The sequence below is a fragment of the Trichosurus vulpecula genome, chromosome 6 (genome assembly GCF_011100635.1).
Source record: "Trichosurus vulpecula isolate mTriVul1 chromosome 6, mTriVul1.pri, whole genome shotgun sequence".
In the NCBI taxonomy this organism is placed as follows: Eukaryota; Metazoa; Chordata; class Mammalia; order Diprotodontia; family Phalangeridae; genus Trichosurus; species Trichosurus vulpecula.
The window spans coordinates 81113930-81129305 of record NC_050578.1 but is presented as its reverse complement, the minus strand read 5'-3'; the positions used below and the strand labels follow the sequence as shown (position 1 = coordinate 81129305).

Genomic DNA, 15376 nt, shown 5'->3' with positions numbered 1-15376 from the left:
AAAAAAAACAACACCTTACATGTGTACCCATTGGGTTCTCCAAAGGACTGTAACCCTGAGGACAAGGACTATTTCTCATTTGTTTGTGAACTTCCAGTGTGCTTAACTATCTATCTGCCCCTTGCTTACATTTTTTTGCAACATCACATTAAAATCTATGTTCTGAGATAAATTTCTTAAGAATCCACAAAAATTTCTTTAGGAAAAAGGAAAACAAAAATAAAACCTTTTATTTGTAATCAGAATCTTTTCTAGTTGTATCTTAAGAATTTCATTCATGAGAACTTTAGGTGCCTCTTGGACTGACATCCCTTGCATTGCCTCCTTCCCTTCTGACAGAAAGGAAAACCAAAAAAATGATAAGCTGCTCTGCTTTTTGCAAAGAAATTCTAACAAGTGACTAAATACCTTGTCTCTCATCACTACCTGATTATGCCTTTGTGCTAGGCTGTATTCTGCTTTTTATACTTCTTTCCTGGCCTCAGAGAAGACTTCAATGTCATACTGATGGTCTCTCAAATACCTTATTGCCCAGGTCCTCAATGTACTCATTTCCCACATCTCATTCCTCTACATCCATTTCCACATTAATAAACCATCAAATTCCTTTACCTCCTCCTCATCTGTTGTTATTCCATGTTTCACTCTGCTCCTGACAAACTCTAACCCTGTTCTTTATCCTGTGACCTGTAATGCATTCCCAGGTCATTCCTTCTACACTGGCCACACTCGCCATCACTTGCCTATCTTGGTGAACCAGCTGAACTCTACAATACTCTCTTCTCTTGAGTCCTTTACTCAATTCCACTGCTCATCTTGCCCTGCCAAGCTCAATCTTGGATTACTTCCACCAACTGCTGCCCTCATTCCTATTCATGTGTTGCTGAATGAAGACAAAGAAAAATCAGAAGTGTGCTGAATGAGTCCTCTACAAATGTATTACATACTCTCATCTGGACGCTGAAGGTAGCAAGACAATCTTTTTACACTTGACTAATCAAACTACAATCTCACTTAACACAACCACATTTGGAAACTTTCATACATCCTCAAACTTCCACAGGCTCCCTTAATGCTTAGAACCCTGTGGGCAGAAGGAAGGAAGGGAGGGAGGGAGGGAGGGAAAACAGGAAAGATGGCAAGGAGGATGGGAAGGAGGAAGGAAAGAAGGCCATTTGCCAAGAATCCCCTCTTCCTCATCTTATATCACTCAAAGGCTTTGGGCAATTATTTCCTCCTTCATCCCTGTCCCACACAAAAAGGTGGCCTGTTTCCCTGCAGGGAGGAATCCCTTTCCAGCCCATCTTCTTTAGAAGATTTCTCCAACTGTCATCTCAATTCTCTATCTGCTTCCTTACTTCCTATAAATATGCTCATGTTGCCCCATCCTCAAAAAACCTTCAGTTGAAATCAGTCTATTCCTCCTTCTGTGGATAAACTCCTTAAGAAGACTGTCTACAAGGTGCCTAGACTTCCTTTCCTCTCACTCTCTTCTCAATTCTCTGCGCCCTGATTTTAAACTTCACCTTTCAACTGATACTGCTCTCTCCAAAGTTACATGTGGTATCTTCATTGCCACATCTAATGGCCTTTCCTCAATACTTAACTTTTGACACTGATCATCCCCCTCTTCTCTTTGATACTCTCTTCTCTCTAGGTTTTCAGGTCACTGCTGGTTACCCTCCGCCATGACTGATCAGTGCTGCTAAATCCTGCAAAGATACCACCACAAAAAGCAGACCCTCAACAGTTCATGCCTGGACCACTGCAAGAGCCAATTGGTCTCCCTGCCTCAAGTCTCTCCACCCTATCCATCCTCCACTTAGCGGTAAAAGTGATCTTCCTAAAGATGCATGTCATCCTCCCTTTTTTAAATAAATACTAATAGTTCCCTAATGCCCCCAGGATCAAATATAAAGTCCTCTGTTGAGATTTAAAAGCCCTCACAACCTGGCCCATTACTATGTCTTCTTTACTACCTATCCCACATACTGCACTATACAGTGACACTGGCCTCTTTGCTGTTCCTCACCAAATGCATCCATTGCCTGACTCTGGACATTTGTAATAGCACTATCCCAGGCCTGGAATGTTCTCCCTTCCTTCTTCCTACAAATTCCAAGCTACCTTTCTTGGTTCCCCTTAACCCAATGCGTTCTCTATCCCATGACCTTTGAGCTCTCCTGCACATACCTTTTTTGTACATGGTTGTTTACATGTTTTCACCTTCTATTAGATTATGAACTTGTTATAGGCAAGGACTATTTTTTGCCCTTTTTTGCATCCCAGGACTTAGGACATAAAGTAAACTCTTAAAAATGCTTGTTAACTTCCTTTCTGTCCAAGTGGTTCTGTAGTATTCTGTAATGACAACGTTGACACTATTGTAGTTTCCTTTCATCTTTACCAAAATGGCTCCTGGTCTCCCTTACAACACTACTACCTAGTCACAGCCCACCACACCTTCATGCCCTTATATATCCTATTCCTTTGGAATAAGGACTACCTTCCTATTCCCACCCTGTCTCAAGGATAAATGCATGGCCTTGAAATCAGGATTTCTGCTTTACCTTACTTATTGCCCACATGGGGCAATCTTATATTCATGGACAGATAGCGGAGTCTATAGACAACAGTGCCGACTCTGTTCTTGGACCTTTGGATGTCTCTACTGCTATCCTTTATATTTCATCGCTATTCTCAATGGTATCGGTATCCAGTTTCAAAAACGTATGTATGTCTTTCGTCCCCTTCCTCTTCTATTTAAAGCCCTTTTGATTATATCATCAAAACTCAAGAAAAACATCTTTTATGGGCTGCTTTTAATTCAACCTCTGACACACCCTGGCTGTGCCAACAAGGTTCAATCCCTTAACCCCGGTGCTAATGAACCTTGCAGAGAAGGCAACCCCTGTATGTGGGGCAAGTTCTCTATACCAATGCACTCCCTGGTCTCTTGACAATCCATCCTTTCAAAAATAACCACCATCATACTCCTTTCCTACACCATGATTCAATAGTCTGTAGGCCAATCTCAAAGGCGGCAGCAATTATGTATCTCTGGTACTCTGAGTGTCTGAAGTGTCTCAACACCATACTTCCTTATCCTTAACAATGCCTTCTAGATGTTGGCCACAATTACCTTTTGTAACCAATGAATTCTCCTCAAGAAACAGTACTCATCACACTGGAGTAGGCTTGGGAGTTTCAGGTTTTAAATGACTACATAATTAAGCATTTAAAATTAATTTAAAGGTGATAGTGCATTTGAGTAGTTCTGTCTCATTTCAGTGGGATGCTCTTTTCCAAAAACAAAGAGCATGCTTAGACAGACAGACAGACAGACAGACAGACAGACAGACACACACACACACACACACACACACACACACACACACACACCCTACACACCCCCTCTGCTTGTAAGGACTCAAGAATAAAAAAGGGGAAAAGATAAACATTTTAACTGACTAAAATATCAAGAACTTAAGGTTACCCATTTATCTACACAACACATTTACATGAATGGCTATAATTTTGAATAGTCTCTTTCAAAATGTAAGTTTTTTTTCTACTGACTCTTTTATAAAGACTAAGGTCTCCAAAACTGCTTTTAAAGGAAGGAAATTAACTCTAATTACCGTTTGCTTTAATACTTAAAAATGGCTATTTCCCACAATAAACGTCATTGCAATAAAGACAAAAAGTTGTAAATTTTAGTAAGACATATAGTTAATTTTGCACACAACATTATGCTGTGGGGTTCATCTACAACAATGTTTATAATTTCACTGCCTATTTCTTCAGGTGCATCAGAAGAGATTCATTATACTAATAACTTTATTTTAAGATATAATAACTGAATTACAAATCATTATTTTTATTAGCAACTGCCAAAATACTAAATCACTTCCTGCAATGTAGTAATAAAGCACCTTCCTTTGACTGAATTCTAAGGGTTTTACATACAGGATGCCTTAAAGGATGTAATAAGAAGGAGCTCAACAGCAGGAAAACAGTCAACTTTTTTTTCCTCTCCACAGAGAAACTTTAGTAATTGCATCTTGGAAACATCTAGACACAGGCAGCACTTCACTATGCTGTTTCTAATGTTAGAATAAGCATGTAAAAGACAAGCTAGAGAAGCATATGAAGCAAATCCTGATCAGATCTTACTAGGTTTTATTTCTTCTTCTAAGGTATTAAAATATTTTTAAAATGCTGGTCATTTTTCCCTTTTAGTTGCAGTTCTGATCATGTAAGAAGATCTGTATAGACTATTCAAACTAACAAAAGAAATGGATAATTAACACAACTCAATTTCAGAAAGTGCATGAAGACAAGCCATAACTGAAAGAACAAAAAGGCTCATCCAACTGGGATTTGTCTAGCAATTTCTGTCAAAGGGAATTTCATGGGATCCCAGGATCCCAGATCAAGATCCCCCAATGGACATCAAGGCCACCATGGAAGTGTCAGAGGTGGGATTTGAATCTAAATCCTCAGGCTCCAGGGTCATTGTGTTTTCCATGGTACTAGGCTCAAAGTGAATCAACGGCATCAGAGAGGGATGTCCTCTTAGGATGCAGTAAAAGAAACAGGGCATGCCAAAGGGTCCTTTCTCAACAGCGGATGTATCTGGTGGTGCATCTCACATAGTGGGATCAGTTTTGAAGTGGAAGTGAAAGTAACTGTTAATCTGGAACCGCTCAACATAGTGGTAATCATTCACTTGGAAAGGCCTGAAGAAGGACACACTTTTCACTTCTAAGACTGCATGGCTGTGTTGTGCCTGTTGGTTATAAACCAAGAGAAACATAGCAGGCTGGGTGGGATAGCTACCAAGCAGCTGGACTAGCAGTAATGGTAAGATATGCTCCTGGGCCAATATGGCCTTTGTGCTGCTCCTCCAGCTCAGGACTCAATTACCCACTTTGCTCCTTTTGCACAGACACTGTCCTCATTCCCCTTTCACCTTGGTTTCTAATCATCCCTAACTTGCTTCAAAAGTCAGTTCCTTTTACAGCTCCAACTGAATTTTCCTAACTTTTAGTATGCATTTATGTGTTTGTATGTTATATCTTTAGAAAGCCTAGGTAAGAGTCCCTTGAATTTGGTCCTTCACTTTCCTCAACTATAAAATGGGGATATGATTATTATATTACTTATGATATAGGTTTGTTGTGGAAAAGAAACTTTGTAAACTAGTGCTTACAACAAAATACAAAAAAATATTATACATGGAAATAATTTATATTCTTAATTCTTTTAGTCTGCCTTTTCCCAGAGCTTACTTGAAATATCCCGAAAAAACTCACAAAAATAAGTGGGAGAGAACTCACAGAAAGAGGAAAAGACTTATAAAAAAACCAATGCTCAGGTAAACTAGAGTGACAAAAGAAAACCAGCTCTTCTAATTCCTATTCTGATGGAGCAACGGTACATGAGGCAGCTAGGCCTTCCTATTTTCCTGAAGATGGGGCTTCATAATCATGGATAGCACTCTGATGAAGTTTTTGTTTTGTTTTGTTTTGTTTTGCCTGGCTAACATGGTAGAAACATTCTGTCCACTTCAAACTCTGTTAAGATGGACAAAACTTTCAAAGTTCTACAAAGTACACTCCTCCAAAAAAATTGGAAGGGAAAAAATTCAGGAGAATGAAGCCTTACCTCCTGCCTTCCACCAGAACAAGCCAATGATAATGGTGTGTCCTTGGTTCTCTCAGACTGGGCTTCAATGTCTGCACCATTGTCCAGCAATATTTCAACAACACCAACATGTCCAGCTGTAGCAGCTAAGATGAGCGGAGTAAAGCCTGGAAAACATTTACTGTCAGAACATTGTAGGCAGAATTAAACCCATATTTGATATTCCTAGGCACTAAGATTTTAAGGTATATGAGACACTGAGTACTCTTCCTTATTAAACACAATCTCCAAACAACAAAAATAGTTCCTACCTTTTTTGTCCCGGTGTTCAATACTAGCTCCTCTCTCAAGCAGTGTCTGTACCAGTTCCTCATGCCCACCAGCACAAGCCAGTGTAAGTGCTGTATCATGATTGCTTTCAGTCTGTTTAAAAAAATTAAAAGAAAATTGTTTGGGGGGGGTCCACATTTGTCATAAAAAGAACTTTTAGGTTTTTGTCTGTCTTTTGGTTTAGTTTCTAAATTAGAAACATACATATTTATACTCACTCTTTTGTCTTCTCAGATCTTGGATTAGGATCACAGGCTTAGAACTGAAAGGGGCCTTTAGAAATCACCTCATATAACCCCTAATTTTACAGTTGAGGAAACTGAGGCTTTGAATTTAGGTCTTCTAATTCTACTCCATGCTCTTTCCACTGAAACCCACTGTTTCCCACCAATACTAAATAAACATTTATAGGTTTCATTTAAATGGTCAAAAAGCTAAGTGGCTTTCGTGAAATTCCATAGCTAGCTGTTGAAGCAAACTTGAAGAAAAAAAGATTGCCACTAAGAATTATGCATGTGTGTATGTGTATGCCAAAAATACTATGTTCACCAAAAAGTCTAAAACGATATAATAATGTGGGAACTTGACAGATGGAACAAAAGGGAATTCTCAATACAATTTATTAAAGTACTTTTGTACATAAAACTGCTAAATTTTAGCTTCTACTCCTCACAGTAGAGGATGGGCACACAATGAACAAACCTATTCCAGCATAGATCTATACAAATCCATCATCCAGTAGCTACTGAAAGCCAAGAAGTTTTCCTTTTCTTTATATCCCCAGCACCTAGCACAGTACCTGGCCTTTACTGTTAAAATGAACTGTAATCAAAATAATCTAAAATAGCCAAACCCCTCAAATCAAAGAGCAACAAAAATAACAAAGTAGGGTTAGAGACAAATAATTTACAGAAAGACAAAGAGATGCTTGGACTGGAGATAATTATGGAGGAGATCCAGAGAAAGAAAAAGAAATGCCAACATAAATGAGAGATGAGAGTAAATCACAACAAATGGCTGGAACTTAAGTAGCTGTGGACATTAGAAGCCAATCCACAACCTCACGCACAAACGAGAGCAGAGAATAAAGGAGAAACTGAAGCACAGAAACATCACCATAGCCCAAGGACACTAAGTGCAAGGACATGTTTAGTTCAATAAAACTCTCAAACACCTAAGATACTACTTGAACCAAGCTAAGAAAGCAGCAAGTTGTGGCTTATAGAAAGGTAGGTATGCATGTACGTATGTATGTAGGCATGTGTAGTCCTGCAGAATGACAGAAGCAGTTTTACAGCACGAGGACTCCAAACTTCCTCCACATAACAAAGAGGAGAAATGCAGGGACACTATGATAATGCTGAAAATAATACATCAAGATCTGTAAAAAGCTTGGAAAGAGTTATAGGACTGGATATATCATCATCTGTGACTTGTGAAAATATATTAACAACAACAGTGCCATAAACATTTAGGCTTTTTGCTAGCTTTAATTAATTTCTAAGTGTACAGTAAGAATTATCTAACCTGTGATATGCTTACAAAAAAGAACAACACTGAATTTTTCTAAATTAACTAATGAAAGGTAAGGACTATTTTAACATCATTTAGTTGATTCTGTTGATTCCCGCTATGACTTGGAGTGCCTCACCTGTGCATCAATATCAATGGCAGGGTAGATAGGCAGCATGGCCGAAGGAGAGATGATCGGGCTTGGAGTTGGCGTCTGAGGTTGGGAAATAGAAGCTGAGATACTGTGGGTAGGAGTGTTGGACATTGCAGATGCTCTTCCACTCACTGCTGTTGAACAAAATAACATCACTTAGTAATGGTAAATGTTGTCATTACATTGTAGGTAAAAATTAGCAGAAAACCTAGACTAATTTTAAGAAAAATTTACATGTATATTCAGTTCTCATTTATTATTTCCTAGACTCTGGGAAGCAACTTAAAATTATGAAGTGTCCATCTATGGAATTGCCTCTTGTCTTACACTACCTAAAGCAGACCCAGGACTGACTTAGCCTAGCATTTGGTGACATGAAAAGTATAGCAGAGTATATGAACTTGGTTAAAAATTCAAACTGTCTGAATTCCTCTGAAACTGAAATTGTGACACATGAAGACAGAAATGTCTTATTATCAAAGAACGGCAAAGTCTTTCATTATGTCTTTTTAGTGTTTTCAAGTCAAACTGCGAAGAGTAAAAAAGCAAAACATTTGGATTCTGTTAATATTTCCATTGTAGGACTACCAATATTTTGCCAGAATAAATTCTGCTCAGGAGAAGTCCTCTATAGTCAAGCGATCTTTAAGCCATTGATTCCCTCATAAAATGAGATCTTCCCCTTAGATAAAGACTGGTAATGGGGATAGTTCACATTATGGTATTCAGTATCTGTTTATAATCTAAGAGAAATATTGGTCTTTGAGACAGGTTTGTGGTTTCTCATATGAGAGATAATTTAGAACATTTTCCTATAATTTCAGAAATTCCGATGATGTATAAGATGACTAATACAGAAAATAATTATATAGCTAACAAATTTGAATTATACCCAGTATATTTTGGTTCTGATATATCCATGCCCCTTTCTTCATATCCTACTTGGGAAATTCAGTACTTAGCTAGGAACATTCCAAGGGAGGTACAGAGCAGACTCTGGATGATCGTGGACTATTACTCTCATCAATTCACTATTGGACCTGGTGTGTGAAGATCAGTTCCAGATCTTCCCTCCCTTCATATGCCCCACCTCCTCCAATTAAAAATTCCACTATATTAAAGTATGGCAACTAACTTTCACTGCTAAAAAGCATTAAGGATGATCCTCAGAAAAGTAACAATCACCTGCATTCCAAGAGACAATATTATTTCAATGAGAATTACCACTGGTTCTCCTACTTCAAAACTAGCTTTATGACTAATAAAAGGAATTAGGTAAAAAGTCAAATTCATTTTTAAGACTACCAAGATATCTGGTGCTCAACATATACAAATTGTACACCATAATGTTGATATTTTAAACATTTTTATTTTTCTGAATAAAATGAGGAATTCAACATCACCACCACCATTAAAAATAACATGACCACAGATGATAAAACTATAGGATTTTAAATTTGAAAAGTACTTTAGAAATCATCTTGTCTAACCTTATTTTTAACAGACGAAACAACTTAAGCCCACTAAAGGGGCTACAACTTTGGCCAAACTCACAATGCTAATTAGTAGAAGAGCAAGAACTAAAACCTAAGTTCAAAATGAACTTTATAAGTAAACACACTTTAATTTGTCATTTTATTTTAAAAATCCGTGACTATATAATGTTTAATGAATAGCCAATTTATTTCTTCTAACAAAAATTAAAATATTTCCTTTAAAAATGGATCTGAAACCAAAGGGAAAAATTTTTGACCCTGTCAAGTACCAAGAATAAAAACTGATCTCATTAAAAGATCTTGTTTACATAAAAATCTCAGCCTGTTCAAATACCTAGGACCATATAAGTACCAATACACATTATGTAAATATACAGTTTTAAGCCTACTTAAAGGACGATGGAAAAATTATCTGAAAAAGAATAAACAGATTCTCAGGGATCCAAATGAGCTGACATGGGAACATGGAGAGAAAAAATTTCATGTCCACTTTGACATTTTTATTTCTAGGTCGGAAAAATGTGATCATCTAATATTAAAAAAAAACATGGTAAATAAGATTTAGACTAATAATGCACTTTCCCAAACAAGTTTCAAAACAAAAAGCATGCCTCCACACTAATAAAGTATTTAGTACTACTTCTAGCAATGAACAATGATGGAATACAATAAGCAACTCAAATAGATCAAATACAATTTTATTCAGTGATATAAGCATCCTAAGAAAGGTAAGTGAATAATTCAACATCTAAATTTCAATTTTTTAAAGGAAACTACTAAAAAAAATCAGTTATTTTTATATTTTTGCTAAATAAAGCTTTTGCATTATTTAAGTAGGAGCAGGAGATCTCTGACCTGTAGGCCAAGTCTCTAAAACTAATGCTGCCTGGTCTATTTTATGAAATGAGGCTTCTAAATTGAGTGTCCATTGGCCACCTTCATCCCCCACAGTTAACAGCAACAAGTACAACCAAGGCAGGCTACAGGAGAAGGGTAGCATGCGCGCGCAAGTGCACACACACACACACACACACACATCCATCCATGGTCTGTGCCACACAGGCAGAACTGTAAAGGACTTGGATAAAATAAATAGTAGGTGGACTATGCAAAGATAAATTTCATCAATAGGGGAGACAAACAGGTAGAATGGAGGGTGGAAGGAGAGATGAGTTAGAAGGTGTTGTGGGGATGCCAGGTATTAACAATCATAAGTTGGATGGGAGGTTTTGGCTAGCGAGGAATTAGCAGTGGGATGGAACCTCCCCAGCCAGAAGTAGGGGCTAAGTGTAGAGATGCATCTGATGGTGAAGGACAGAGGACAGGCAGGAACCTTTTATTCAAACTCTTACTAAAAAAGTACCAAGTTAAAAGTGTACATGAGGCTGGAAAAATCTTATTCTGTCTTTACATAGCTTTCCTTCCATTCCTATGCTTCATTCCCTTTTTTTTAAGTGGACACAGTGAGAAATTTGAGTGTACTTGTTATGCGACTAACTTAGGGGAGAATATTATATGGCCAGTTTTAAAATTCAAAGGCAGATAAAATGCTCTCTCTCACACAGAAAAAACCCAAAACTTGTAAAGTTCATCTTAAGTTCCTTTCCAAATTTATGTCTCTCATTTATTTTTATTTTTGGAGTAAATAAGTGGCCTTGTATAGAAAGAGTCATCCCAATTTTACTGTAAAGGCTCTCTGTTTCTGCTATGATTCTGTCCAGAATTTAAAATGCACAAATGCCAGGCCATTTGTTTGCATCTGTAAACTTAATGGGCAACTTATGATTATGTGAAAAAAAATCAAATCTAATTTTTTAAATCATCCATAGTTCTAGCTAATCTACAGCTCTGTCCTTCATTAACCTGGGTAAGTGAAAGCTAATTACAATTACTTTGGACAGGTCTCTTTAGGCTCTAATACAAATCACACCAAAAGTAACAGGGGAGAGTTATGTGGATAAAGGGCCACTTAGCCTTTTTTGTTTTTTTGAGTATAATTAGCATCCCTTAGATGAACTTTTAAAGAATCTGAATTATAATTTTAAAAACTAAATTCCATGATAAAATGACATATATCTATATATATACTTTTTAAAAATAGAACTCCCCTCTTGTCCAGGTTGAAAGAACAGGAGTGCTTTGTGGCCTGAAGCCACTCTTTAAGCAATCTGGTGGTCCCCCTGGTCCTGGGGGCTCCCCATGTTAACGTAGAGCTCCATGGAGCTCATGACATCAGTCAGACAGCAAAGCTCACGTTCCCAGCACTGGGGACAACAGGTGTGCACCACCACATCTGGTTAAATTCCCCGTTCAGTTTAACTTTAAAAATGGTGGGACATCACTCCAATTTCTAATACACATTAATATGTGAGTGTAGCTACAAGTTACTATGTCATTCTCATGACTACATAATACTTCTTTTTTATAACATTATAGAATATAGGTTTATTGCAACCTATAATAAGCAAAAGAATTAAAAGATTTATACTCTATACATTACCAATTGAACTGAGGGGGTGAAATACCAAAGTAACTTAAGATTATGTCACTTTTTGAATTTTTTGTCCAAAACTACCAACATAGTCAAACTACTTGGTATTTTAAATCCTGACATTCATAATTCAGAGTGACTCTGGAGGTAATACAGGTATATACTGACATTGAATCATATTCCTTTTTTTTTTTAAATTGGACAGGAAACAAATCCTTACTAGAGATCATATTTTAAGAATAATTTATTCTGTGGACTCTGACTAAAAAGCTGTGTGTATATTTCTGCTATAAATTTATAAGCCTAGTTAAATGATGTTTTATTAACAATAAATTATTTTGGCAAGACATGTCGGTTTAGCCATACAAGCTTGTATACATTTTACCTTAAGGAAAAAAAAAACATGTGAAAGTGTTTCTAAAAACTATTCAATTATTTTCTCCCTTAAATGGTGTTTTATTTTTATAATTATTCCTAAAAAGCTTAATTATTCTTCTAAGAAGGATAGAACTTGACTTCTTTATGTCCCCACTACTCAAGAATACAATTTTCCTTCCTGATATTGAATTTTTTGGAAATTTAAGTCTTCAGCAGCAAGCTAGCAAAGGTATCGTGCTTTAAGGTTTGCAAAGTGCTTTACGCATGTTAACTCATTTAAAACTTAGGAGAATTGACACAAGCCTCTGAAAATGTTTTATTTACAAATGTTATGTATTCCAGGAGTGACTAAAATACAAGAGTATACTTTAAAATGTCACTATGAAAAACAGCAAAAGTCCATTATTGATGCTGTAGGGACACAAATGTCTGTGTTGTGGTGAGAGAGGTACACTATAATTATATACTCAGGGTGTGTGTGTGCGTGTGTGTGTGTGTACACACACACGCACACACACGCACACACAGGATGTGTATATACTTTGAAATATAGCAAGGTAAAAGGTTTTTCTTTTCTGAATCCTAGAACTCTACACCACAATATTCCTGCTCACAAATAAGTTAAGTCTACATAGCACTCAACCAGTTGGGAAGGTATACTTGGAATATCTTAAAGATTTCCTAGTTTGTTGATGCAAATGGAAATGTAAAAGACAACACCTTGTCTCTCTAATAATTAAGAAAAGAGCACTTAAAACAACAATCAAAAAAACAAAAACAAAAACCCCCGGCTGCCCACCCAGTCAAGCAAACAAGCAGGAGTCCTTTGTATTCCAAGGTACGAGCTAAAGCAGCGATGGGCCTGTGCTATGATTTGGCCTATTACCACCTGAGTTTCTTTCTGTGGACTTCTGATACAGTGCCACTACGTGTACTGCTGTACAAGGGTCAAAAGTCCAAAGATAGCCTTCAAGTTTGGTAATTGGAACAATTCTGGCATACCCTTACTTTGTGCTTTACGCAAACCATACTGTATACCTGCTGATAACAATATAAACCCACCTGCCATGATGTCATCCAGCGTGTCATTGAGGGTCTGGGCAGGGCTGGCTACCATTAACCCTTGTTGGGTTTCTGTCAGAATTCCTTGCCCCAGCCCTGCCAACTGTGCTTGGCCCAGTACGGGCTGTCCAACTATGACTCCTTGCAGTTCAGTAAGATTTGTGATGGACCCTGGAGGTAGGGAACCTGTTGCCAGAGGCAAAGCTTGGGGCATCGCCAAAGGTTGGATTGGTGTAAAGCCCATCTGAGCAGCGCTCTGCTGGGGGTCATCTTTAAGCAAGATGGGATCCACTGGTTGTAATCGGGCATAGTCTCCCTCTGAAAGTTGTTCTCCAACTCCCACCGGAGTCAGGAGGCCCAGGTGTTGACAAGATTGCTGCTGCTGCTGCTGTTGTTGGAGTTGAATTCTTTGAGCTTTCACCTCCAGATACTGCTTTTTTAGCTGCTGTTGTGTTTTCAGTTGTAACTCTCGTTCTACTTTCTGCAGCTCCTCCAAAATCTTTTGTTTCTTCTGAATTTGCTCCTCTCTTGTCTTGTTCAGCTCCTCGATCTTCTCCTTGGTGAGTTGGTCAGCATGAGCCAGCTCCAAGGACTGCAGCTGTGCATTCTTTTCTATGGCTTCTTTGATCCGCTGTTCCAGTTCTGTTAACTTGCCCTGAGCCTCTTCTACAATGCTCTCAGGAGACTGATTGGTGATGTGACCCTGTACATCCTGGCTGTTAGCTGGCAAATGGCTGCTGGACTTTTGTTTAGAAGCAGCTGTGTGAAAAAGAAACCCCCTCAGAAGTGCACATGAATGGCATCCTCATTACAGAGTTACTGTTGGGAGGCTTAGTGCCAACAGTTATGCACCAAGTTATCAAATCCATACTTCAAGGATCCATGATTTCATTGGTGTGGGTACACCCTCCACCGATGCAGATCACAACCCTCTCTACCTCTTAGAAGACTGTTTCATGAGTTGCTGTGGCCAAAAAAATCCATCACCTCATGGCCAACTATCTGGTGATGAGTCTTTCCAAACCTAACTAGGCTGGTCCTCGGGTAACAGATAAACCATCTATCCCCAGACCATCTCTGAAGGCTTTCCAGCTTGGTAAGACCTGACAGAGCTTGTGCTCCACTGGCACAGCCTTTGAGAGCCCGGGGTGACCTTGATGCCACAAGGAGGCATCAGGGAGGACTTTAGTGGCGGATCAAACCCACAGAAGGTGGAAATGTACTGTATGTGATTATAAGCAAATAACACCTTCTACTGTATCATCAATTCAAGAGACGTATGAATTATATGCATACTTTAGAAATTCACTTCAAGATTACTGAAGGATTAGCTAAGTGAAAACCAAGAGTACCTGTATCTAGCTTTGTGGTAACTAACTGGTGCAAACCAAGCTACAATTTGAAAGCGTGTAGATCATATGATCATAGGACTGTGAACTGCAAGGGCCTTTAGGAATCATCTAGTTCAACCCCCCTCATTTTAGAGAAGAGGAAATAGGCCCAGAGAAGCTACTGCATCTGGTAATACAGGAAAGTAAAATTCCACTGCAAACAGGAAAATGCTGCTAAAGAGTACAGGAAAAAAATTACTTTTGAAATTATCATTATAAGGATACTTAATTTAAGGTGTTGTTTCCCCCACTCCCATTTAAGAATCTGGTTCTTTTTCAACACAAAACAGTTCCAGAATCACTAAAAAGTCATGGGAAATTAAATGCAACTGAAACGTCTTTGTTGGAGTTTCAGGACTGATAAAATCAGGACATAAATTTAAATTTGTTCACACCAGTACAGAATAGGATGTGGCCACCCTAGAAGAAACAATGATGGATGGCTTATGTCACCTACCCGTCCGCTGCCAGGCCAATAAAGTGACCTGGCCATAGGTGTGGCATCAATGGCCTCCAACACCCACCCACAGAAAAAAGTGCTGTAGAATAGGAGTCAGGACTGAAAATATCAGGTGGAAGGAATATGTAATAGTCATATTGGTAAGAGAAAAAAAAGAACACAACCATCCTCACACTTAAAAAAAAAACCACACAACACCTTTTTAGGTAAAACTTTTAAAAAATAAAAGCAATTTCAAACTGATAGCTGAAATATTGGGGGGAGGAGAGGAGAACAGGACTTAGAAACATATGTACAAGATCCTAACTTTAAGTCAGATAATGGATCTAAGGAAAAATTCTAGTGAATACAAGTGAATCTGAAATAACTCATCCAAATATGAAATTTGCATCAAAAACAGCATTTTGAAATTTTCTATCTAATGCAGTACTTTAAATCTAATACCTTGCAGAG

General features: G+C 38.0%; 1 protein-coding gene across 1 annotated transcript in view; it reads right to left on the bottom strand.

Moving 5' to 3' along the window:
• Nucleotides 1-15376, bottom strand: part of ANKRD17 (ankyrin repeat domain 17) — a 111962-nt gene that overhangs the window by 35021 nt on the left and 61565 nt on the right. Inside the window, exons 15-18 of the mRNA XM_036764975.1 lie at nucleotides 13073-13831; nucleotides 7631-7779; nucleotides 5961-6072; nucleotides 5671-5816 (exon numbers count right to left, since the gene is read on the bottom strand). Of these exons, the coding sequence (XP_036620870.1) occupies nucleotides 5671-5816; nucleotides 5961-6072; nucleotides 7631-7779; nucleotides 13073-13831 (1166 nt within the window). The remainder of the gene's footprint in view (nucleotides 1-5670; nucleotides 5817-5960; nucleotides 6073-7630; nucleotides 7780-13072; nucleotides 13832-15376) is intronic.